Genomic DNA, 26,054 nt, shown 5'->3' on the forward strand with positions numbered 1-26,054 from the left:
TTTGCCTGCAATTTTAGGTATGTCATTTGCTGGAAAGAATGAGATTTTTTTTTTAATTCTTTGTTCCCCTGTTTTAATTTCACACTGTGCTCATGGGATCTGCATTGTTGTTCATTGTGAAAATAGGTAATTCATAAGGCTTCATTTTGCTTTCCACAACAAATTGATCTATTCATAGTGAAAAATTCCCTTTGGGGTTGTTTTCATTGCCCATACTCCATGGTCCTGCACAGGAAGAAGGGCTTTCCTTTGCCCCTTTGTCCTTCCTGAACCCCTGGGTGGACTCTGTCTGCTGAGATATTTGTTAAATACTGACACGTTCCACCTGACTCTCATGGCAGGGAGAGCTAGAATCTCAGACCACGGTTGAGTTATTTGGATGATGTTGATGTCTTCCAGGATGGAGTAAAATATTAATATGCTTCCTCCCCACCCCATCCCTCCCCTGTTGTCTAGTATTCTTTTCGCAGATGTTAAAGGATTTACCAACCTCTCCACGACCTTGTCTGCCCAGGAGCTGGTCCGGATGCTCAACGAGCTCTTTGCCAGATTTGATCGACTGGCTCATGTGAGTTGAATTTAATTCCCTTCTAGTCTTTTGTGGGAGTGAGGGACTGCATGTGAAATTAGGGAGAGGAGAACTCAGGCTTCTCACCAATATCTCCTGTCCTGCTTCCTTTTCCCTGGCATGGACCCCTAAGCCCCGCACCTTCTAGGGAGCAATGTTAGTTATTTACAGATCTCGGATGGGAGGTTTGTCAGATTAATTTTCCCAATTGAGTGATAGCTGGTTGAGTGACATTTAAGCCAAAACCTTTTTTATCTGTTTTCTGGCCCCTCTCCCCATTATGTCCCCCTTCGTGTGGCCAGGTGCCACCCAGCTGCAGCCTCAGTTTGGTTCAGGCAGTGATGGCTGCCTGCAGCTTCCCAGCCAACTCCAGCCATCTGAAACGAATTAGCCTGTTCTTAAGAGCCAGTAATCCACTGGACCGCCATTTTGTTTGGCCTAACCTAACAGCTTTGTTTTTAGCTGATAGGACACTATCTTTACTTTTCAGCTGGCTCGAGAGAACGGGCTAAAAGAGATGGACATTTGCTCTCAAAACGCAGATTCCTAGTCCTTAAGCATGCAAGTTGCAGAAGAACATCATTGTCACACTGTGTTTCAGAGTGGGCTTTAGGTCCAAACAGGCATGCCTTAATTTCCTTCTTTGTAAAGTGTGTTTCTATCAGTGCCAACTTCACCGGGCTCTCGAGAGAATCCCGTGCAACCACATCAAGTGGGAGTTCATTTTTCAGAGCATCCAAATGTCCGAATTTAAGGCTCCCTGCCTCCAAGGAGAGCCATTCAGATTTGCATCTGAGTACCTGCTCGGTGCTGTGCACTGTGCTATGTGTCGTGAGTGTGGGAATAACAAAAACACACTTTGTCCTTCCTGGAATTAAGTCTAGCCAGAGACACATCAATAAATGGTCAGTGCACAATGTGTTGTGTGTATGATGAGGGTTAAGTCTGGGATGTTGTAGGAAGATAAACTCTGCAATAACCCTTGCATCAAAGCAGACTTTCCAGATAAAGTGATTCTTAGACTGAGTCTCAAAAATGGGAAAACGAATACAATGGAATAGTATTCAGCAACAAAAAGGAGTAAACCACTGAGACACACAGCAATATCACGGAATCTCCAAAGCAATATGCCAGGTGAAAGAAGACAGACCAAAAAGCCTAGATACTTTATGATTTCATTTATAAGACATTCTAGAAAAGGCAAAATTATAAGGGCAGAAAAGAGACAAATGGTGGCCATGAGTTGGAGGTGGGATGGAGAAGACGGATTGCACAGAAGCATGGGTGCAGTGAGTTGGGGAGTGATATAGCTCTCCACAAGTGAGCAGGACTGTACACTTCATCAAAATCAACAGCTTATTATTTATAAATTATAAATATTTATTACTTATAAAAAATTTATTATTTATAAATTATATACCAATTAGCAAAGTGAAGAAGACAGGGACAGTCATTTTTTTTAAAGATCTCTTTATTTATTTGAGAGCATGAGCAGGAGGAGCAGAGGGAGAGAATCTCAAGCAGACTCCAGGCTAAGTGCAGAGCCTGACATAGGGCTCGATCCCAGAACCATGAGATCACAACCTGAGCTGAAACCAAGAATTGGATGCTTAACCAACTGTACCACCCAGGCACCCCTAGCAGAGAAGGTCATTTTATACCAAGGGAGAGCGAAAATAAAGATGCTACCTTGTATGTGTGGGGAAACCAGAAGGGATTCAGCTTTGCGAGAGGAGCAGGTGAAGGTAGGGAGGGATGGAGATGAAGTTAGGGAGATGGCCAAGGACCTGCCAAGGAACCCGCCTTATAACCTGTAGCTACTGGACAGCTATAAATAAGAGGCTTGACCTGGCAGAGGAGGAGGGGAAAACCAAGCCCCCCCCTACTCCCCCCTGCCACCTCCTAAGGAGAAGGGTTGAGTTTACCAGAAGGACTGGGAATTTGGAGGTGGGGAAGAACGTATCCCATTTCCTTTACTGTTTTACCTCTGGGGTCTTGGTGCCAGTTACAATAGTTATTCTACTTCATATTATGGTTCTGACTATTTCCACTCAAAGACCTCAGATGACCAAAAATGGCCCTCCAGTGAGAACCAACAGATGTGATCAGGGTCAATTTTTAGTGTCATGATAAACTCCACTGACCCCGGGGTAGGGTTGCTAAGTAAAATCTAACCCAGGTTGTTCAACTAACATTTATTGCTAGGTACCGTGCAAGACTCTGGCAAGACAAAACCCATCCTGGACCTCAGGAAGCTCATGTCTGGTAAAGGGAGAGCAGATCCATAAGAACTGCAGGGCAATATGTTCAGGCAATAACAGGTGCAGAAGTCCTGGGGGAGGAAGGAAGGAGCAGCCAGTGCTTGGATAGTGGGGGTGGGGGCGGAGCACAGTGGTGATTTGGTAGCACCCAGAGAAGTTGCTGTGTGCAGGCTGGGTCTTAAGGAAGAGCAGAAGCTTTCCTGGTATCAGATTAGACCAAAGAGAACAAACAGAAATACCTTCTAGGCTGAGCTGTGGTGTACACATAGAAAGTGTGAAAATTCAAGAACATGCTACTTGTTTGAGGAGCTCTAAGAAGCTAAAGATTGGGGCTCCTGGGTGGCTCAGTCAGTTAAGTTTCTGCCTTCGGCTCAGGTCATGATCTCAGAGTCCTGGGATGGAGCCTCACATCGGGCTCCCTGCTTAGCCGGGAGTCTGCCCTTCCTTCTCTCCCTGCCTTTGCACACACACCTGTGCTCTCTCTCTCTAAAAAAATAAATAAAATCTTAAGAAAAAAGAAAGAAGCTAAAGATTACTAGAACTTCAAGGGCAAGGAAACTGTAGTGCAAAAGGAGCTTGGAGAGGAAGCAGAAGTACATTTGGAGGGCATGGTGCAACTTTTAAGGGATGTGAACTTTGTCCGGTAACCCCTGTAACTGAGCTTTCTCCCTGGTCACCTTACACACGATGTGGGGGGAGGAGGGAGACAGGGTACACAGCCTATTGGTCCCCAGCGGGTGCGAGAAGCTATCATCCATCTTCTGGGATGAGTCTTACTGAAATTTTAAGATAAACTTTTTGGAGGAAAAAAAAAACCAAATTAAGTACAGATCCATGATGAAGTAAAATTATTATTAATTTGATAAGACTATTAAATGATCATCAACTGCCTGGTTTATGCTACTTACTGTTATGGGTCTTTGCCCTGGAACCTCAATTCAGTTCTCACAATAGACCAACGGAACTTATTGTTCCCATTTCACAGAATGAGTGACTGAGGCTCAAAGAAGTAATCTTCCTAGAACCACTGGTAGGTGGGTATATCTGTGATTCTGGACAACTGGGCCAGGTGTTTGATTTTTTTTAAAGATTCTATTCATTCATTTGAGAGAGATCAAGAGCACAGGAGGAGAGGGAGAGGGAGAAGCAGGCTCCCCGCGGATCAGGGAGCCCAACTCAGGGCTCGATCCCAGGACTCTGGGATCATGACCTGTGCACAGGTCAGACAGTTAACTGATTGGGCCACCCACAAGTGCCCGAAGTGCTCCCTCGTGACCCCCAGCAATGCCACAGGCATTTCAGGAGACACAACAGAGGACATTGGCAGATGTGTTGCTACCCTTGCGGGTGCTTGAAGGGTTAGACTCATGGGACTTCAGGTGTGGGCTGGACTTGAATGTTGTACCTGTGCAAATCTCTCTATGTGTCTGCATTTTCTATCAGAATTGCAACAGAGGATAAATGGGGGGTGGGGGGGGAAGACAAAACAAAACACATGAAATGTCTCTTAACCTAGAGTCTGTCTCCAAATAAGTACTCAGCACCCATTAGCGCTCTGTAGCTCTGACCCCCACCCTGGGTGCATCAGTATCTACTACTCTAAGGGACCTCCCTGGAAGAGTTTGAAAAACGCTACCAATGAGAACAATTCCACTCACCTGGGAATGAGGAAACCTACTTTCAGGGGTTTTTTGCCCCCAGCGGTGGACCACTTAACCAACAGTGTTAGACTCTGCTTCTGTATAAAAGGGTTTTAGAGTGGGCCCTTTTTGCATTTTTTTAGCATCAAAATTCTGTGGCTTTATAAAGATTCTCTCTCTGCCTCACCATGATTTTTCACTGTAGATTTTGTTTACGTTACATATCAGAGAGAATTCATCTTGCATGTGAGTTTCCCCCACTGTACCTGTTTCTCTACTGCATTATTGAAATGCAGGAAACTTCAAAGCTTCCTCTAAAAATTCCTTTTAGTTTGATTGAACTCCTGAGAGCCCTTGTAGTTCAGGCTGCTCAGAATAGAGCTTTTGTTTGTTTGTTTTCTTTTTCTTTTTTTAAGATTTTATTTATTTATTTGAGATAGAGAGAGAGCGCATGAGTAGGGGGCGAGGGAGAGAGAGAGAGAGACGCAGATTCCCCGCTGAGCAAGTGGACCGATGAGGGATTCAATCCTAGGACCCCGGGATCATGACCTGAGCCTAAGGCAGATGCTTAACCAACTGAACCGCCCAGGCGCCCCTGTTTTTGTTTTTTGACCCTTGATAGTGCCCTTGGCAAATTTTGTAGCTTTCTGTCTTTGATCTTTTTTTTTTTTAATAATCTCTGCCTACCCCTCCCCCACCGGAATCAGGAATGAAGAATTTGCATACTATTATAAAGGTTTTAAAATTGTAAAACAAAGAACATATTTATGGTTACACAGTTGACATGATTGCATCTTAAACCTTATTTTAAATTGCTGACAAACAGGAAGCAACCTAAATTATTGCAGGAAGGAATAAATCCAGCCCTATGGAAAGTGAATAAACAGATTAAAAAGAATGAGCTAGCCATTTTTGTACTGACATAGAAATTCAGGACCTGTTTTGCCTGAAAAAAGCATGTCTCAGATCCATAAGCATATAATACTTTTATATGTTTATGTTATATAACATATGTATTATAGAGTTTAGAGTATAGCTGCTGCACATGAAAAATAGTACATATATATAAACACGTAAGGTACATTTGGATGCAAAGCAGCCTCTGAGGTGGGGAAGGAAGCCAGGCTTCCAGGTGGCCTTGTGTCTGAGGAGGAGGGACTGCCCAGGGGGATTTATCTACTAGGACAATATATTCATGTCACTTGTGTAATTACAATTAAATAGACTCATAAAATTGTTATGGTTTCTAATACAGCCTTTTAAGAAATTCATGTTTTTGTTCTGAGAATCTTTCATTTTTTTAAAAGATTTTATTTTATTTATTTGTCAGAGAGAGAGCAAGAGAGAGCAAAAGTGGGGCAGGGCAGAGGGAGAAGCAGGCTCTCTGCTTAGCAAGGAGCCAGATCCCAGACTGGTCACGGAATCATGACCTGAGCAGAAGGCAGATGCTCAACTGGTGTCCCATAGCCTTTTACTTTTTATTGACTTTTTCTGATTACTAAAGCCATACTTACTCATTATGTAAAATTCAAACATCAAAAGTATAGAAAATGCAGCAAGTGTACATCCTTGTAATCCTATCCGTCCTCAACAGTATAACCGTCTTTGATAATTTGGTGCTCTTATTATTTCATTATCATCTATGATCAACATGATTTCATAAACTTCCAAAATCGTTATACTATATCACAGCCATCGAGATGGGAAGAAAAGGATTATATTAATAATAAATTTGCAATAAAATTTGCAAGAAGACCCTCACCCTACTTTATTTTTCTTTTTCAGTATCTTTTTTCAAAGCAACCTGCTTCCTTAATATAAACTTCCTAAAGCAGTTTCTGGTAAAAAAAAAAAAAAAAAGTTGCTTGGATATTACTGTCAAGTCATCTGACAGCTCATAGGCACTGATCAGAAAAATGTGCTTGCAAATTGACAGAACTTGACAGATCAGACAGGTCTTTCATGTGTATATATTTTTATACACACACACACACACACACACACACACATACATGCATACACCATTTGTGTTGAGCTCAAAGTTTTTCAAAGAGGCTGCCAGCCTCACCTTTGTTTATAAGAAAAATGGATCCTGGGCACAGACACATTCACCCCATTATGTGTGTCTCCTCCAGAAGGATGATAAACCATTTTACACCATTTGTGTCCAAAACACATTTCTGTCAGGAGAGCTACCGTTCTGGACTCTGTCATCATGTCTTCAGTTTCCTGGAGAAAGAGCGTGGAGTTCGGCAAAGGTAGACAGACATGGGTGCGAGTTCCAGCTCTGTCTCTTACTTGCTTTGCGACCTCTGCTTACTTAGGCCGTCTGTGAAACAGCACATGACTCGAAGTGTGCTCATGAAGACTCACCAAGCTAAATGGAATGTAGTTAACATATCTCCTGGCACATAGTAGATGCTCAATAAATATTACTTCTTTTCCCTACTTAAGTTTTTCGAAAATGCTCTTATATCTATTTTCATGGAAAATCACTGATTAAGAGTTGATGAATATCACATGCAGCCCATAACACTTTTTTTAAGTTTTTATTTAAATTCCAGTTAGTTAACATACAGTGTGATATTAATTTCAGGTATACAATACAGTGATTCGGCAACTCCATATATCACCCAGTGCTCATCCCAAGTGCACTCCTTAATCCCCATCACCTATTTCAGCACTATCCCCACTCTCCTCCCCCACTCTGGTAACCATCAGTTTCTTCTCTACAATCAAGAGTCTGTTTCTTCGTTTCTCTCCTCTCTCTTTTTCCCCTTTGCTTATTTGTTTTGCTTCTTAAATTCCACATGAATGAAGTAATATGGTATTTGTCTTTCTCTGACTGACTTATTTTGCTTAGAATTACACTCTCTAGTTCCATCCATGTTGTGCAAGTTGCAAGATTTCATTCTTTTTTATGGCTGAGTAATATTCCTGTGTGTGTGTGTGTGTGTGTGTGTGTCACTGCAAAACAGAGGAAAAATCAACAAAACCATAAGATAACCTATAGAATGGAAGAAGATATTTATAAATGACATATCTGATAAAGGGTTAGTATCCAAAACATATAAAGGACTTATAAAACTCAACACTCAAAAAAATAAATAATCCAATTAAAAAATGGGCAGAAGATGTGAATAGACATTATTCCAAAGGAGACATGCAGATGGCCAACAGACACATGAAAAGATGCTCAACATCACTCATCATCAGGAAAATGCAAATCAAAACTACAATGAGATATCATCTCACACTTGTATGAATGGCTAAAATCAACAACACAAGTAACAACAGATGGTGGTGAGCATGTGGAGAAAGGGGAATCCTCATGCACTGTTGGTAGGAATGCAGACTGGCACAGCCACTCTAGAAAACAGTATGGAGTTTCCTCAAAAAGTTAAAAAATAGAATTACCCCAAAATCCAGCAAAAATACTAATTCAAAAGGATACATGTATCCCAATGTTTATAGCAGCATTATTTACAACAGCCAAATTATGGAAACAGCCTAAGTATCCATCAACTGATGAGTGGATAAAGAAGATTGTGTGTGTGTGTGTGTGTGTGTGTGTGTATAACTGAGCCACAAAAAAGAATAAAATCTTGCCGTATCATTACTTTTAGCCAGCTTATCTGTAGCACAGGAAATTTTTCACATTATTTCCTATCTCTCATATGAAAATCTTCATATATAAAGACAGGTGTAAATCCTACCTGTCCTCCCTGATCAGGGCTATTATGACAAGACTCAAAAGAAGAAAGATCACTGAACATTGGGATGGCTGTTTCTAGGTGTTTGTGGTCATGGCTACCATTGCTAACTGATGGTCATGCTTACTTTATTATGTATTAAGAACACGGTGGGTTACTTTGACACATTTCCTAGATGGGCAATTGAAACTCACATCTCAGTGATGTCAGTGATTCAGCCAAGCTCAAACAGCTGGTAAATGTGACCAGAATCCAGATGTTGGATTCTTAGACTAAAGCATTTCCTCTCTACCCTTCCCCTCCCCCCTCCCCAGTGCTAGCCCTCAGCGCTCCAGACTACCATTAGCTTGAGTCACTCAGAGCAGTTTCTGCCCCCAAAGAGTGTGGTTGACTGAATGCACCTACTGAGTCTCTCAGCCTCAGTGTTCTCAGCAAAATCTCAATCTGACTTATTTTATCCGTGGTTCTCAAATGCTCTTTCATAATCAAATATCAGGAAATTCAATTTGTGGCCATGAGATAAAATATACACATACTTATCTGTAATATACTGAGTTTTTATGATAATTTTATTTAGTTCTAAAAATGTTCTTTTAAGAATGTCTTTTTTACTTTTTAGGTGTTAAAAATGCTCTTTCTTAAAAAAAAAATGCCCTTTCTTTCATAAAGTCATGGGGATAGTGGATGGTACTTGGGGTTTTTTTGTTTGTTTGTTGATGGATTTTTCATACTTCTCTTTGGCAAAATACAAAATTGAACTTTATAGCAGTTCCTTGGGCCTTCTTGTTTTGCTTTGTTTTTATAACTGTCCCATACATGTGACAGATCTGGAAAATGCCAGGAACTGTAGGCCAAGTACTCTCTGGCTCTGTTCCAGCCATATACTAGGGGTCTTAGGAGACACAGCTGAAGGTCTGGAGCCTCCCTTATTAATCAGAGCCCCCATCAGAAGGTCTCTTGCAAAATTAGCTGCAACAGAGCAGCCAAAAGACAGGAACCACAAGCTCCCAAAAATAACCTTGGGACAGCTGTGCATGCCATCAGAGTTCTGAAGACTGCATCTGAGCCCTTTGGGAAGGTTGGCAACATCCTGCCAATCTGAGCCAGGCGGGAAAGCACTTGTGCCAGTTCTCTTTCTCTTTTCTCTGCCTGATATTTGTGTTTTGTATTGTGAGAATGATTTCATTCATTTGTTACCCAAACACAATGACTGAATCCCCTGATCCGATCAGGAAACCATCATGGTGCTATATAGGTTGGCAGGACAAGGTGTCCACTGTGCTGCTTGTGTCTCTGTGCATACCTCCTCTCCTCTGTCCTTGGATCCTGCTCCCCCAAGGAGAACCTTGCACTCACAAACCCTGTAAACTTTTAGGACTTCAGATCTGGGATGCATCTCAGAGGTCGTTCCGATCCACCCATGTAACCAAGGAAGCCAAAAGAGAAAGTCATCTGCCCGCGATCACAGACAAATGTGAGAAAACTGGGTCAAGAGCCCCACTCCTCATCATAGAGACAGGCGACACTGATGTAGTACCCTGTCTGCTGGACCCCATATTAAGCCTCCATACACCTCATCTTACCATCCTCACAGTCAAAGATGAAGTCCCATTCTTTTACCATTTTACCAATGAGGCAACAGAGGTTCAGAAGTTAAGTTAGCTGTAGGGATGTAGGATTTAATCCAGTGCAGTGTGACTCTTCAGCCAGTGCTCTTAGCCCCTACGTTATGCTGCCTGAAGGTTTCTTTCCTTGAAAACCTGCATAATCCAACCTCTTCCCACCCAGCGTGAAAATGCACCTTTTCCCTGGTGCTTGTTGTTCTTTGAGACTCAGTAAGAATCGTGTCCTCAAGACTGCGAATCTGTCAAACATCTGTGCCATCCTCCATACCTATGAGGTACTGAAGGTACTACCCTTACCTTAAAAAGGATAAAAATTGCACGTACTTGATAGGCTTGTTGTGACGGTTAACATTGTTTAATATAGGGTGCATCACAGGGGTTATTACTAAAAATTTCGTGTCAGGGACAATGCTTGATTTAATCATAGTTCCCTATTGACATTTTTTTCAATGAATAAACATATGAACTCACACATGAATAAAATGATATGTGAGACAGAGTCAGACCCTCTTCTTAAGGTGTCAGTACGCTAGTTGGGAAAGGGCCTAAAACAGAGTTGAAATAGTAGGTATCCCTGGGTGATTTGTACTTTTAATTGCTTATTCTTGAGCTAAGACTGCTAAAAACTATTAATTCAGAGATCTGTCCTGTGAAAAAAAGACACTGATGAGCAGGATTCACAGGGGAACACTGAACGTGTGTTTTAAATGCCCACTCTTGGCCAGGCCTGCCCACCCCATGGGTGTTCATCAGAAGGCTAGTAGGTGGCAGAGCTGGGATACAGCCCCGTATTTGTTGAGCTCAAACTCCAGTGTTTTTCTGTGACTCCATTCTACCTCTGAGCCCTTCAAACTCTTATTTAGGGTACCCGCCAATCTCTTAGGAAGATGACGGAAGTGTATTTCAAAGGTAGGTGTTCCCCCACGCCCAGGGTGAAGACCGCCTGACCCCACTGCCTGCCTTCCCAAGCCTTTCAGAAGCACTTACCAGTCTGCTGACTCAGTCCTGTCCTCTCCGCCCTGTTCCTTCCAGGAGCATCACTGCCTTCGCATTAAAATCCTGGGGGACTGTTACTACTGTGTTTCAGGGCTTCCCGAGCCCCGCCAGGACCACGCCCACTGCTGCGTTGAAATGGGCCTCAGCATGATCAAAACTATCAGGTAATCTGGCTTCTCCTCCATAACACCCATGCCTTCAATGTGCGTGAAGACACACTGCCCCATCTGTCCTTTGAGGTGAATGATGTGTTTGTTGTTTGACTTATGGCACAAAAACTGCATGCCCATTAACTCTCCCATATGAACCAATGAACCTGCCAGCTTCGTTACGTTCCTGATATACCTTCCTTTGTCCAGCATATTTGTATTACCAGTGTCCTTGTGGGGATACAGCAAGGACCAAGCTGACTGTGGTGATTGCCTTCAGGGAGTGCAGTGCAGTGAGAGAAAACTCAGTATGGTACAGTAAGTGCTAAGATGAATCCAACTCAGGATGTGCAGAGGGAGATAGAGGAAGAACAGATCATTTGGGCCAGGGTGCTGGAGAAGGCTCTCCAGAGTAGAGCTGTCTCAGCTGTTTTCTAAAAGGTGAGCAAACCATAGAATCTGGGGGAGTGGAGAGTGTGGCTGGACATGTGGGGGGTCAGACTGTGCTACCGTGACAGCTGGTAGAGCCTGGGGAGGAAAGGGTGGTGACAGGTGGATTGCAGGCTGGGAGCAGGCTGGGCTCACAGGCCTTCTCAGCCATGATAAGGGTTGTGTTTTAGCCTGAGGCCAACAGGAAATCATCATAGGGCCACCACCAGGGTTGGATTCATGAGTGTGTGATAAGTGCCTTTGGCTTTGGTCAGTGTATGCAGCAAATAGAAGCTTAATCATTAGGTCAAGGATTTTGGAATTAGACTGCTTATGGCTTTAGGACAGAAGCTCAGTGGTGTCAGAGCTCCCCTTGAGGATCCAGATAGGAAGCTCCAAATCAAGCCTCCAGGCACTGCAGCCTTCCCTGACCACAGCAAAAACAGTAAAGAGGATACATGGGCAGAAATCTTCTCTGTGGCTTATGCCTTCATCTTATAAGGGAAGAATACTGGCATTAAGAGGCCGGAAAAATCTTCCAAGGAACTCAGCCTTAGTTGTGTGGTCTAATAGGTATGTTTGTGATCCTTGGCTGTGTCAGTCTGGTTTAAAGACCAGCAGGAGAGCAATTTGTACACCCCACACACATCCTCCACTGAAGGCTTAGATCACCTGATGGCTGGTGATCCTGGAGTGGGCAGGAGGGATGTAAGCAATTGCGGCCATGACCAACACAGTGTGCCTGACTCCTTCAACTTGCTGACAGATCCCCGACTTCATTCGAGTTTGGGGCAGAGGTCTGTTGACATCAGGAAAGACTGTGTAGTCCCCTAATTAAGAAAAGGATGGAAGCTCCTTCCCTAAATATGATTTTGTTTCATTGATGTGATACTGGTCATTTCAAGATTTAGCTAGATATCAGGTTCCTGGTGGATAGACATGCTACCCTGGCAGACCCTCAGGGTCTCACCTCTGAAACCAACACATCACCAACATCCAGTCAAGATGGCATTGTGCTTTGCTATGGGGAATATGATGAAAACCCCACCATCACTATCCCTGAGACCAAGAAGAGAGGTGGAGAAAGAGATAGGACATGCCCCCTTTCTGACAGAAATGCAGAAGTTCTCACTTCTAAGAATTGTGGAGAAAGGAGCCCACAAATTCCAACCCAGAGTTCCTTCTAGGTATATGGAAAAGACTGAAGACACTTCTTAGCTATTAATTTGGACACTTGTGAGTCTTGCCCTGAAAACTGGGATGAATTGTAATATGTTAACTAGCTTCAAGGGAGACAATGGGCCTGACACCCAGAAGGCTTGCTGTCTTATTTACATTCCATAGCTAATTAGATGTGTGAACTTTATTCTACCAGGCAATTGGTATGTAGATCAACAATAACAAAAAAATCTGCTGAGCTCTACCAAGTGTTAGATGCTGCCATACTAGTCCCTGGAAGTACAGTGATAAACAGGTCACAGAGCGTCTTTCTCTTGCCCATGTGTGTCCATTAGGAAGATGACTTGGATTTGCTGTCTGTGAAATGATGAAATTGGGCCAGCTCTGAAGTATCTGCCAGTTCTGAAAGTCTGTGATTTTTGATCAACCACATCAAAATCAAGTAGCAAAACTTGTCACAGGCTTTCTTTTTAATATTTTTATTTTTATGGTGATATAATTGACAAAAATTATGTATTTAAAGTGCAGTATGATGATTCGATATATGGATACATTGTAGAAAAATTATATTGTCAATTAATACATTCATTGCCTCAAGTAGCAATCTTTTTCTCTTTTTTGGCGAAAGCATTTAAGATCTACTCTTCTGGCAAATTTCAAACACAGCATTATTAACTATAATCACCATTCTATACATCAGATCTCAGAACTTACTTATAATGAAAAGTTTGTACCCTTCGACCCATATCACCTCATTTCATTTTCCCCATTTCCCTTAACCCTGGCAACCACCCTTCTACTTTGTTTCTATGAATGTGACTTTTTGGTTTTCGGTTTTGGGTTTTCTTAGATTTCACATACACAGTATTTGTCTTTCTTTGTCTGGCTTCTGTCATTTAGCATAACACACTCCAGGATCATCTTTGTTGAAGCAAATGGTGGGATTTTCTTATTTTTTAAAGCTAATTAATATTCCAGTGTGTGTGTGTGTGTGTGTGTGTGTGTGTGTGTGTATACAAGGATTTCCTTCTTTATTAAAGCTGGCTAATATTCTATTTATATATGTGTGTGTGTGTGTGTGTGTGTGTGTGTATACAGATACCACATCTTCTTTATCCATTCATCCACAGACTTTCCATAGGAGTTTGTATCTTGAGCTTAGAAGAAATGCTGCAGAGATAATACTGCAGAAGAAAAGAACAATGATTATCAAAATGCTTAAGATGCTTAGGACATTATCATTTATCTCTCCGGAGGGGACCTTATTCCTCCTGACCATTTTGTCTAATTAAAGGGCTCCTGTCTCAAGTTCTAGAGTAGGTCAGTGAGAGGTGAGACGTGGTTAGGTTGAAATGACTCAAGGACGTTCTCTCATCCGTTGCTTAAGGGCGGCTTTTATTCTCTTAGAATAAGACAGTTCAGTAGGATATTTTTTAACTGCATGAATCAGAGTCTATTAATACTCAAACACTCCTTAATTATAATGTAGGTGACTGGAGGTCCAGCATTAATTCTTCCAGTTAACAACAAAACACAATGCAGAGGAATACATAAGAACTCTGGAGCAAGGCAACCTCAGTTACAGTGGGCTCAGACTCTAGAGCTTCCACCCTTAGTTAAGCATTGCAGCCTGCGGAAGGATTGGCAAAGAGTATTTCTACCTGAATGCGTGCAGAACAGAATCCCATTCACATAACTTTATCACAGTCTTAACCATCACTTACACAAGACGTGATTTTCTTCTTCAGGCCCAAAGACACTTGTTCCAACTGGGAAACTTAAGAGAAGCCATGAAGTCTGGAACCATACATAACATGACACTATGTGTGTTGTCACATAATGAAAATAAGCCATTTCTTGACTGGTATGCCCAGACTGGATGGCTGTCCTGAATATTTGTCATCAGAGATGGGTCCCTATTTGAGGCCTTATCCCCACCTTGTCAGGGTCTCTCCTTGTTCTTATTTTTTTTTTTGGCATTTCCTCAAAGAGTTAGGGTCCTCCACTGGTGCCCAGAGTGCAGACTGACAGTGAGGGGCTGGTGTTTTGTTGGTGAGATGGCATCTGGATTTGGGGTCTCTAGATCTCAGGAGCTCCAGTGGTTTCTTCGTTGGGTGGGATTTACAAATTTGGCACAAATATAAAGTCAGCACTCAAAATGACCCTGTGCCTCAGTCACAAATAAGTCTGAACATTAGATGGAGGTCCTCCTGCAATCATAGGCAGGTGAGGACAGGTGCTAAGCTGACCCCGAGGTCACCTGCCACCGCTTAGAGCACCAGCAAGATTCACAAGTGAGCAAGAGTCAAGGCAGACAGAAGAATAAGCATGACAGAAGTAGTTTTCCCTGCATTTTGTCTTCAGAGGTATCTCTACAGTAGTCTTTTTGACTGAGAAACAGAGGGGTTTTCCTGGAAACAGAGGCATAAAGAATATGCCATCCTTGCTATTAAGAACAGCAGAAGCTGTGTGTGTGTATAAATGCGTATGCATGTGTGTATGTATATAAATGTGGTAATTATGTCTATGTGTGTATGTGGCGTGTGTATGCACAGATGTGTGGAACGTGGCCGTGAGTGCATGAGTGTGTGTGTGTGTGTGCAAGCGTGTGTGCTTACCCATGTGTGGGCATGTGTGTACACATGTGTATATTTGTGCAAGCGTGTGTATATTAACCATTTCAAGCAGGTCTTTGTGATCACAATTCTAAATTCAGACAGCGGGGTTAATGCACAGTTCAGTGATGACCTTGTGAGACAACTGTGGCTTTATCCCTCGGGCCATGGGGACCCACTAAAACTTAAAGTAGGGAGGCGTCATTTCCCAGCTGGGGCATGAAGAAGGTAATTGTGGACATAACTCTCTCTCCAGTTGACTCTAGAGGAGAGGAGGCAGATGCTGAAGGAAGAGAGCTAGTTGGAAGATATTTTTGTAGCAATTCAGGGAAGAGAAGTCAGGCCCTGAATAGAGCAGGAGCTGTGGAGCAGAAGAGGGAGGGTGATAATATTCCCAGCCGAGAGCCTGGGAGCCTCTTTAAGAAACAATACATGGACATTTAAATTAAAGAAAACATTTGTCAGTACGGTGATCTTATATATCAGTTGACGATGTTCTAAGAATTTTGGGCCTTCCATTTTATTGAAGAGAGAGTTCATTGCTAGATCTTGCTGACATGGCTATGTACCCTGAATGATGACTTCTGGGGAATGTGCAAAGGGTATGCATGCAGGGAGCCCCTGGCTGGCAGTCAGCAGACCTCACCTGGTTTCTGCTTCTTCCTGTTCTTAGGTGTGTGGCTAGAGACGAGTGTGACATCATTTCTTCGAGACTATGTGGCCTCTTCTCTAAATGGGGATCATAAGATCCAAACTTCAGAGTACTTTTTTGAAAATTCAAATAGATGGCAGGTACCTGATGACCATATAAGTATTTAATAGAATCTCATACTTAGGGCTGAGTTTGGACACCGGGGTATTGGGCTCAGTTAAGTTATAGAAGCTTGTTCCTTTTTCATGGTTTCTACTTTATTCCAGTAAAATAATGATAACAGCTGGAGTTTACTGAACACCTACTATGCTAATCGCCAAGCACTGAGACAAGGGTTTACGTGTATTAACTCATTAAGTCCTCACAGCAATTCTAAGAGGTAGGCAGGGGTGGTAAGCAAAATTTGGAACAGCCAGGTGTGGCCAAAGTACATACTAATCAGAATAGTCCAGGGCAGTCCATGTCAGCCATTAGCGACAAGTACAGCTTTATGGGTTCATCCTGACTAACTGAAGCTCTGGAAGTTGGCCTCTCCTTTACCAAGGAGGAACCTGGAGCTTACAGAGTTTGTGTAATTGCGCAAGAGGACACAGCTAGTCAGTGGCAGAACAAGGAACACCTATCTGGAGCCGTCTGAATCCAAAGCCATTGGCCTCAACAGTCATGGTACCCTGCCTCTCAACATCAGGTTTCTACGATTGCTTTTTTGCTTCTGATGGCCTGAAGTCTGCCATCAATAGCCGAAGGGTCAACACACAGCTGAGAAGATTCTCCATACATCCCTGAAAAATTAGCAGAACCAATATTGAGAGTGACGGAAATTCAGTAAACATCTGAGAGTAACAAGATAATAAGCTTTAAGTAAGCCTCATAGTAAATCCATTCCATCAAAAATACTTGATTTTATTTTTTTTTAAAGATTTTATTTATTTATTTGACAGACAGAGATCGCAGGTAGGCAGAGAGGCAGGCAGAGAGAGAGAGAGAGGAAGGGAAGCAGGCTCCCTGTAGAGCAGAGAACCTGATGCAGGGCTCAATCCCAGGACCCTGGGATCACGACCTGAGGCGAAGGCAGAGGCTTTAACCCACTGAGCCACCCAGGTGCCCCCAAAATACTTGATTTTAGAAACATGATGTAGGAGGTTCCTCAAAATGTTGAAAATAGAACTACCCTATGACCCTGCAATTGCACTGCTGGGTATTTACCCTAAAGATACAATTGTAGTGATCCGAAGGGGCACATGCACCCGAATGTTTATAGCAGCAATGTCTACAATAGCCAAACTATGGAAAGAACCTAGATGTCCATCAACAGACGAATGGATAAAGAAGATGTGGTATATATACACAATGGAATACTATGCAGCCATCAAAAGAAATGAAATCTTGCCATTTGCGACGACGTGGATGGAACTAGAGGGTATCATGCTTAGCGAAATAAGTCAATCGGAGAAAGACAACTATCATATGATCTCCCTGATATGAGGGAGAGGAGATACAACATGGGGGGTTGAGGGGGTAGGAGAAGAGTAAATGAAACAAGATGGGATTGGGAGGGAGACAAACCATAAGTGACTCTTAATCTCACAAAACAAACTGAGGGTTGATGGGGGGAGGGGGTTGGGAGAGGGGGTGGGGTTATGGATATTGGGGAGGGTATGTGCTATGGTGAGTGCTGTGAAGTGTGTAAACCTGGCGATTCACAGACCTGTACCCCTGGGGATAAAAATATATGTTTATAAAGCTGTAAAAAAAAAAAAAAAAAAAAAGAAAGGATGAATACCCAAGTTTTGTAGCAACATGGACGGGACTGGAAGAGATTATGCTGAGTGAAATAAGTCAAGCAGAGAGAGTCAATTATCATATGGTTTCACTTATTTGTGGAGCATAACAAATAGCATGGAGGACAAGGGGAGATGGAGAGGAGAAGGGAGTTGAGGGAAATTGGAAGGGGAGGTGAACCATGAGAGACTATGGACTCTGAAAAACGATCTGAGAATTTTGAAGGGGTGGGGGGTGGGAGGTTGGGGGCACCAGGTGGTGGGTATTGTAGAGGGCACGGATTGCATGGAGCACTGGGTGTGGTGCAAAAATAATGAATACTGTTATGCTGAAAAAATAAAAAAAATTAAAAATAAAAAAAAATATAAATAGAAACATGATGTAAACTAGACGAATGGCCAAAAAAAAAAAAAGTGATTGAGTGTAACTTTATTTCTAATGTAGTATTTAATATCATCTCATACATGTCTGTTTGTAAAATTAAATTAATTAAAATCGGCTTAGATAATAGTTCCATTAAATAGATTGAGAAGTGGCTGCAGGTGGCTCCTCTTCACATGCCTTGGGTCTATTTTGGGGCGGTTTGAAAGCTGAGAGGAGTTAAGGTGAGCCGTTACAGGCAGGATCTTTATTAATGATCTCAAAAGGCGTCTTTGGTGAATCTTAATGAAAATTGCAGTGCCTGGTCTTTTCGGTGCAATTGTAAAAAAGTCATGGAATGACACCAGAATGCCAAGCAGTAGCAGGCTGATCCCCGATGGTTAACTGGAGCAAAGATCTCAATCCTTGTGGCCAGGTTGCCCTGCCAAGCAACCTAGCAACATAGCAGGACAAGGAATGAAACACAGGAGATTCTGCTGCCTTCATTTGAGGCAAGAATGCCCAAGCCCCCTCTTGGTGTCTCCTGCTCTTTCTCTCTCTCTCTCTCTCTTTTTTGTACTTCTTTTCTGCTCTGTTCCTTCACTCCTCAATGTTTTCCCTCCCTCCCTCCCTCCCTTCTTCCCTCCCTCTTTCCCTTACTCCCTCTCTCTTCCTTCTTCCCTTCTTATTTCCTTATTTCCTTCCTTCCTTCTTTCCTCCTTTTTCCCTCCCCCAGCAACCACTGTTTGTCTCAACCTGGCTCTGTAAGACCCCCCTTTCTTATGTTGTTCTGAAATGCCATTTACTATAAGATCCATAAAGTCCCCTCTCCCCTTAAAGATACATCAGAGTGGTCCTCAGTCCATAGACAGGAATTTTTTTGTTTTGCGAAATTATTTATAATGATGAAAATTGAATCTATCTAGTAATAATAGTTGAAAAAGCTATTTTTAAGTGAAACCTCACCCAGTGCCAGCCATTAGACTAAAGTTTCTGATTCACCTCAGCTAAACTCTGTGAGGATACTACTACTACTTATCCCACTCCAGAGAAGGAACCCGAAGCTTTGACAGGATAAGTAAATTCTGAGCAGTGACATACAGCTTGTAAGTGGCAGAGAAAGACCTTGAGCCAGTTCACTGTACTGTCTAAATGTGCAAAGGCAAAAAAATATTTAGATAAAATTTTGGCATACTACAAAATAGGAGAATAGAAAACTCTGAAGTATCATGGTTTACATTAATATTCAATGGTACAAGAAGAGAGTTATGAGTTTAAAGAAGTATGCTTTATGGACCACTCACACACACACACACACACACACACACACACACACATCTGGGCAACCTCAGTTGTTTTTTTTTTTTAATCTATTTTACCAAAAAAAGGAGAAGGGCATAAAGCTCTGTTACGGAAAATGGATGGGCAGATTGTTTCTCTCACTAGGTCCACACTGTTTTGGAACAGGAATGCAACATTGTGTCTTTCCATTACTTTCCACAGAACACAGGAGTCTAATGCTAAAGGGAGCGCAGGCCGCCGCCAAGTAAGGGTCTACAGAGCCCTCAGCTTGGAGCCTGGCACAGTGAGGACCAATGCGGGCCATTACTTAATGACCTTGACTGGACGACTTAGCCTTTCTCTTGCTTATGCTTTCTTAGCTGTGCAGTGTAGTAAACCCTCCTCATGGAGCTCTATGAATATGGACACTGACTTCCTGACTTATGCATTTGGTTTACTGCTTATATCTGCAGAGGTCTTCAAGAGATGCTTATTGAATGAATGAACGAGTGAATGAACTCTCATGGCATTGGATAGGTCTGAGGATGCAATGAGATCATGAACATAAAAGGTCTGACATAGAAAAAGTAATAGAATGTGTGCCTGAGTGGCTCAGTCGGTTAAGCATCTGCCTTCAGCTCAGGTCATGATCCCGGAGTCCTGGGATAGAGCCTTGCATTGGGCTCCCTGTCAGTGGAAGTCTGCTTCTCCCTCTGCTCCTGCCCCCTCTCATGCTCTCTCTCTGTCTCTCTCACTCTCTCTCATATAAATAAATAAAATCTTTAAAAAAAAAAAAAAAGAAAGAAAAGGTAATAAACTCACCTGAATTCTCTTGGAGCCTCAATTCCCACATCTGTAAAATGGAAACTTATAACCCTTATGGTTACCTACATCTCAGAATCACTGTGGCCAACAAAAGGAAGGACTTTGTGAAACTGAACTTCTATGCTAGGATAAGACACGGTGGCTTTTGAACATTTTAAGAATTCTGATGCCTTTGGAATTAATTGGTAGAGACTGTCATGGGCCTATAGAGTGGAACCAAATCAGACCCCAGTGATCCATATACCTCTGAATATGGCTTGTTGGGATTAGGTTCACACATGTGTGATGAAATTCTAGCTCTTTCACCTGTAGCTGTGTGACCTAAAGAAAGGAAATACTTGAGACTCCATTTCCTCATTTGGGAAAGGTGTAGGTGGTAATAATACTCAGGGTTATTTTAAAGATAAGGTATGACACAGTGATTGTAGATGATTCCATAACTAACTCTGTCCCCTCTCCTTTATTCCAGAATGTTCAAAGGCACTGTTTCTTCCAGGTAGCTGAGGATGACCCAAGTTTTTATTAAATTATAAATTGGTTTGTCCTTTTGGAGTCAATTTATGCTAGGAACTGCCTACCTGGTATATGAAATGGGTTTTTTTTTTTAAGATTTTATTTATTTATTTGACAGAGAGAGATCACAAGCAGGCAGAGAGGCAGGCAGAGAGAGAGGAGGAAGCAGGCTCCCTGCCGAGCAGAGAGCCCAATGCGGGGCTCGATCCCAGGACCCTGAGACCATGACCTGAGCCGAAGGCAGCGGCTTAACCCACTGAGCCACCCAGGCACCCCATGAAATGGGTTTTGTTGTAAATAGAGTGAATGCAGGCACAGTTTAAGCAGGAAAAGTTTGTGTGACCAATTTATAATTTTTTACCCAATTCAACATGTGTAGTTAAAATTTATTACTAATAAAAATTAGTACTTGTTATTATTTTTGCATGATTGCATATACCAGGTTAAGTGCTTTGTATATATGAGTTTATAAATCATCCTAACAGCTCTGCAAGGGACTCATTCTCTTTCCCATTTTACCTGAGAGAGTAGGACTTGGGGCCTCATGCACCCAGTCCAAGGGCCACCGTCAGCAAGTGGAGAAGCCTAACTTCACATCCTGGCCTGTTTCAATGCACACTCTGCCCTTTGGTGGTTTTGAGAGTGATTTGCATTGAGGAGCTGATATCATTCCCACTGGCAGAGGAGACGGAGGAATGAATATATGTGTTTGTTCTAGCTCCCACAAACAGCAAAGGATAGAGCCAACACTGGAACTCTGGTTTCTGCCTCCAAAGTGGAGGAGTTGGGTATCCTTCCTCCCACAGTACCAACTGCTCCAGTGCTGAAGCTGCTCTCTCTCTCTCTCTCTCTCTCTTTTTTAAGAGAGAAAGACAGCACGAGGTGTGTGTAGAGGGGGTTTGGGCAGAGGGAGAGGGGGAGAGAGCATCTTAAGCAGGCTCCACACTCAGGGGAGAGCCCCACATGGGGCTCAGTCTCACGACCCTGAGATCATGATCTGAGCTGAAATCAAGACTCAGATACTTAACTGACTGAACCACCCAGGTACCCCTGAAGTTGGTCTTTTTATTCATCCATTCATTCAACAGTAGAGAGAGTCTGATTAACAGATCAATGATGGCTACTAGATTATGCTTCCTTTCATTCCTCCAGAACCTTCTACAGATTGATTAATTGGCTAAAAAAGAACTGTTTGAAGCATTGAAATCAAAAGACAAATTCCCAGGGTTTTTATGTTTTACCATATACCAAGCACTCTCCTCTTTAATGGTTCTAATGGAAAAAAAAAAATGACACCTTCAATTATTTTGCAGGTTGACTGTTGTGTTTTTAGTTCCCAGCTTGACACACAGCTGCAAAAACTAATAATAATTAAAGCATTCTCTACTTTAAAATTTTTTAGCTGGAACCCTGCCATGAGAAACAGATGAGAGCAAAGCTGCCTTATTTGAAGGGGGAAGATGCGGCAGGTTCAAAGATACCCCTGTGGTTTCCTGGGATTCTCAGAAGCATCCTGGGACAACATGGAGCCATAGAGCAAGAAAGCCTTTGAGCCTTGTCCATTAATTCAGTAAATACCTTTGAGCACTGGCTATACCTATGTGCTCAGCACTGTGCTATGGTCTGGGAAAGTGGAAATCAAAGATAGTAAGTACCCCTGCCTTCCAGAGGCTCAGAGTTTGTGGGGAGGAAAGAGAGGGTACAATGTAAGGATCTCTAGCCATATTCTCTTTATTTGTGGCTCATGAGGCACAGCAAAGCATCCCTGGGGCTCTGCCTTGGCAGAAATGAAGAAGACTTGTAAGGCAGAGCAGAATTCCTTCATTTTAGCTTCAAGGACGCTCACAGGTCCTCCCCTCAAGAGCTGATCTTGAAACACATGGTGTGTGTTTGCAGTTCGGTGCAACCACTGGGTCGTCTTTCCAAGGAGGAGCAATACCAGCAGATTATTCATTATTTTACACTGTTTATTCCTATCTTTCATTTAGGTCAAATCCCAGACATACCAAAAAGAAATGTTTAAAAAAAAAAAAGTACAGGGACGCCTGGGTGGCTCAGTTGGTTAAGCAGCTGCCTTCGGCTCAGGTCATGATCCCAGCGTCCTGGGATCGAGTCCCACATCGGGCTCCTTGCTCATCAGGGAGCCTGCTTCTCCCTCTGCCTCTGCCTGCCATTCTGTCTGCCTGTGCTTGCTCTCTCTCTCTCTCTGACAAATAAACAAATAAATCTTTTTAAAAAAAAAAGTACAATAAGGAAATTTTGTCTTATTATGTGTTTGTCTTGTAGAAGAAAATTTTAAAAAATCTAAATGTCTTTTTATTAAGAGGTTCCAATGCATTCCTTGTATCGTGTTAATTACCTAATGGTAGGAGCACAGTGTGCTGTTCAATAGTCCCTCACAATTACTTGGCAAAGCATTTTAACACCCATGACCTCCTTCGGGGCTCACCAAGTCTCCGTGAATGAAGCAATCTGCTAGAGTTTTATTTTATAGCTCTTGAAACTTGGGGTCAGACCAAGCCATTTGCCCAGAATCACATGCCATAGACAGTACCTATGTTGCAATGAGGGTGAGGGGGTAAAGACTCATCAGCCCCACTTTGGTCCTAGAATCCCACTTACCAGCTGTGTGACAAGTTTTATTTCCTTTTGCTTCTGGGCTGCAGTTCCCTTGTATGTGATAAGCAACCAAGTCATCCTTTGCCTGTGCCAGACACTTTCTCAACTCCACATTCATCCAATCATTTAATCCTGACAGTGCTATTATTATTCCCATTTTATTGATGGAAGCTAAGTAATTTGCCTAAGGTCATACAGCTAGGCTGTGGCAGAGCAAGATATAAATTCAGGTAGTTTAGTGCTAGAGTCCACATTAAGCCTTATACTGTAGGGGTAATGGGAAGAAGGTAGATTGGGACTGATGATTGTACCAGTCAGCATGGTCCTGGTTATGCCGAAGTAACAAACATCCTCCCAAATCTCAGTGGCTTAAAACAGCAAAGATTTATTTTTCACTCACATTTTCTGTCCCTATGGTAGGGTTAGGGGGAGTGGCAACGTACCACTAGACATCATCCTCATTCAAGAACCCCAGTTTTGAAGTTTCCTCCCAAGTGTCCTTGAGTGACAATTAACATAGAAGGAAGCGGGGGGGAAAGAGAGTGAGTGATTGCTCAGGCTCTTAAAGCTTCTGCCCAGAAGCAAATCACACATGTCACTTCTGTTCACATTTTGTTGGCCAAAAAAACAATGAAATATACAGAAAAGTACAATCCTGCCACGTGCTTGGTATTATTGTACTTGACCCAGCCGGCCAACATCGCAGATGACCTCTCCCAACAACCTGCCCCCCACACACTCACTGGGTGACTGTGTCAGAGCTGAAGTGCTCCTTTCAACTGCTGGAGGCTGTCCCTCCTCTTGCCTTGTTCAGGTTTTCCACATGCCTTCTACCATCCGCTTCACTGGTGGATGAAGGATACTACGTAATTTTAACGTAAAAGTTAAAGTTAAAACATTGGCCCAGAAAATGGAATCTTCACCAGGGACAAGAACTCTTTCTTTAGCCACAAACATCCTCTCACGACTGCCTTCCTAGTGTCTGGTCTATTTCAATATTTTTATATTTTCAACCCTCTGCAATTTTACTTTCTTATTTAACTAACTTTGTGTTATCTTCCTACATTTAAGGAGCACTGAAGACAAAGATTCAGTTTTGTACATGGAATCATTCACTCATTTAGTCTCTCAAATAAAGGCTGGAGGTGGGCAGCACATGGAGGTCATGTTTTTAAGCCCAACTATTGGCAAGGCATGAGGCTCCAGGTGTGGTTTCAAGGGTTGACCATATTATATTCTACCATTTGAATTTCTTGCTATGAAAATGACATCATTTAACTCAAACTAAAATTGTTTGAACTGCTTTGAAAGTGAAGAAAGGTTGTGGGTGCCTGCAGAAACCTTCCAACAGTAGAAGGACTTTCTTTCCTCAAGAGGCTTCCTCCCTGCTTACAATCTGGCATGGACCTTGTGAATTCAATGTGAGGAACCCATATATCAAATTTAGGTAAAGGTTTTTAAAGAGCTATAAAGGGAGGGTCTAACATTTTCTTCCTTCATGCCAAGGATGAACCCATTCAGCCCTGGGACACGAGCACTCTGCTCCACAGTCCACTGCCCTCCGGATAGGAGGTCAGCAAGGAGTCTTCAATGAGGGACTGATGGAGTGACAATGTCACATTTGTGTTTGTGATAAACTGGCAGAGCATGAGCTGGAAGAAGTTCAGATTAGGACAGGGACCCTGGACTGAAGCCTGCTGAGCTGGAGTGTTGGTGGAGAGAGAAGGAAACAGAGTGAAAATGAAAATACTTGGCTTGGAAATGGTGTATGCCATGGAGGGCTGAATCTATAGTCAATCCCAGGTTTATGCACTAGTTTATGCACACAGAGAAAGATGTTGATGCCATTCTCTGAGATAGGTTGTATAGCATGAGCAGGATTGGGGAGAAGGGTGATAAGAGCACTTAAAATTTCAGATAGAAGAGTAGGGGAGCTCAGGAGAGTAAGAAATTTTTTCCCATTACCAGAAAAATCTAAGAAAGCTTCATGGAAGAGGTGGCATATGAACAGGATGGAGTTGAACTTACGGAGTTGGGAAGAATGGGGCTGCTACCAAAGCCAAGAGTACCCACTGTCGCCTTATGCATGTGTCTCCATTCTCCTGTGTCAACAGGTATGTGAGGTCAAGGACGAAGCATGATGTGGACATGCGGATTGGAATCCACTCAGGCTCAGTTCTATGTGGAGTGCTGGGCCTACGGAAGTGGCAGTTTGATGTCTGGTCCTGGGATGTGGACATCGCGAACAAACTTGAATCTGGAGGAATCCCTGGGTAAGTCAGAGCAAAGCCCTCTTCTTGTTTAACCCTTGTCATTTGCTCACTTTGTGATGGTTGGTTTCCTGTGTGCAGAATTCAGAGCCATCTGTCTATAGAAGCAGTTGTTTGGGAGGATACAGGACATTAAAACATCATACAAATATTGGCCTCAAAAGTCTAGTGAAATTCATCACAGGCAGTGAGGACGGTGGGACAGCAGGCAGGTAATCAGAACCCAGCCCTGCAAAACACTGGTTTCCAGACTTGACCTCTATTGCAATCAGCAAAGGAATATTTTGAAACCAATGGTGTCCAGACCTATGCCAGTTCATATAAAGCAGAATCTATGCAGAGTCTATAACTTCTTAAAGCAATTCTCATGGGCAGTCAGGGTTAAGACCTCCTGACCTTCTGTATGACCTTACCTACCTTGAAAACTCAGCTCTCTGAATTTGGCTGGCAAGACCAGTCGGTATAGACTCTCTAGTGGTACCAGTGGCCTGGAAGTGTTCACTGAACCCTTAAAAGTTGTAGTGAGATTCTGCTTACACAGACTGGGCCTAATAAGATTTGGGGTACGTGTGAACCA

At 42.7% G+C, this 26,054-nt stretch overlaps 1 protein-coding gene across 4 annotated transcripts in view; it reads left to right on the forward strand.

The window, feature by feature from the left end:
• Positions 1 to 26,054, forward strand: part of ADCY8 (adenylate cyclase 8) — a 227,203-nt gene that overhangs the window by 96,224 nt on the left and 104,925 nt on the right. For all 4 annotated transcript variants that reach the window (XM_047728238.1, XM_047728239.1, XM_047728241.1 and 1 more), the window contains exons 4-6: positions 457 to 568; positions 10,840 to 10,967; positions 25,322 to 25,480. In XM_047728238.1, the coding sequence (XP_047584194.1) occupies positions 457 to 568; positions 10,840 to 10,967; positions 25,322 to 25,480 (399 nt within the window). The remainder of the gene's footprint in view (positions 1 to 456; positions 569 to 10,839; positions 10,968 to 25,321; positions 25,481 to 26,054) is intronic.

This window comes from Lutra lutra, chromosome 4, assembly GCF_902655055.1.
Source record: "Lutra lutra chromosome 4, mLutLut1.2, whole genome shotgun sequence".
Lineage (NCBI taxonomy): Eukaryota > Metazoa > Chordata > Mammalia > Carnivora > Mustelidae > Lutra > Lutra lutra.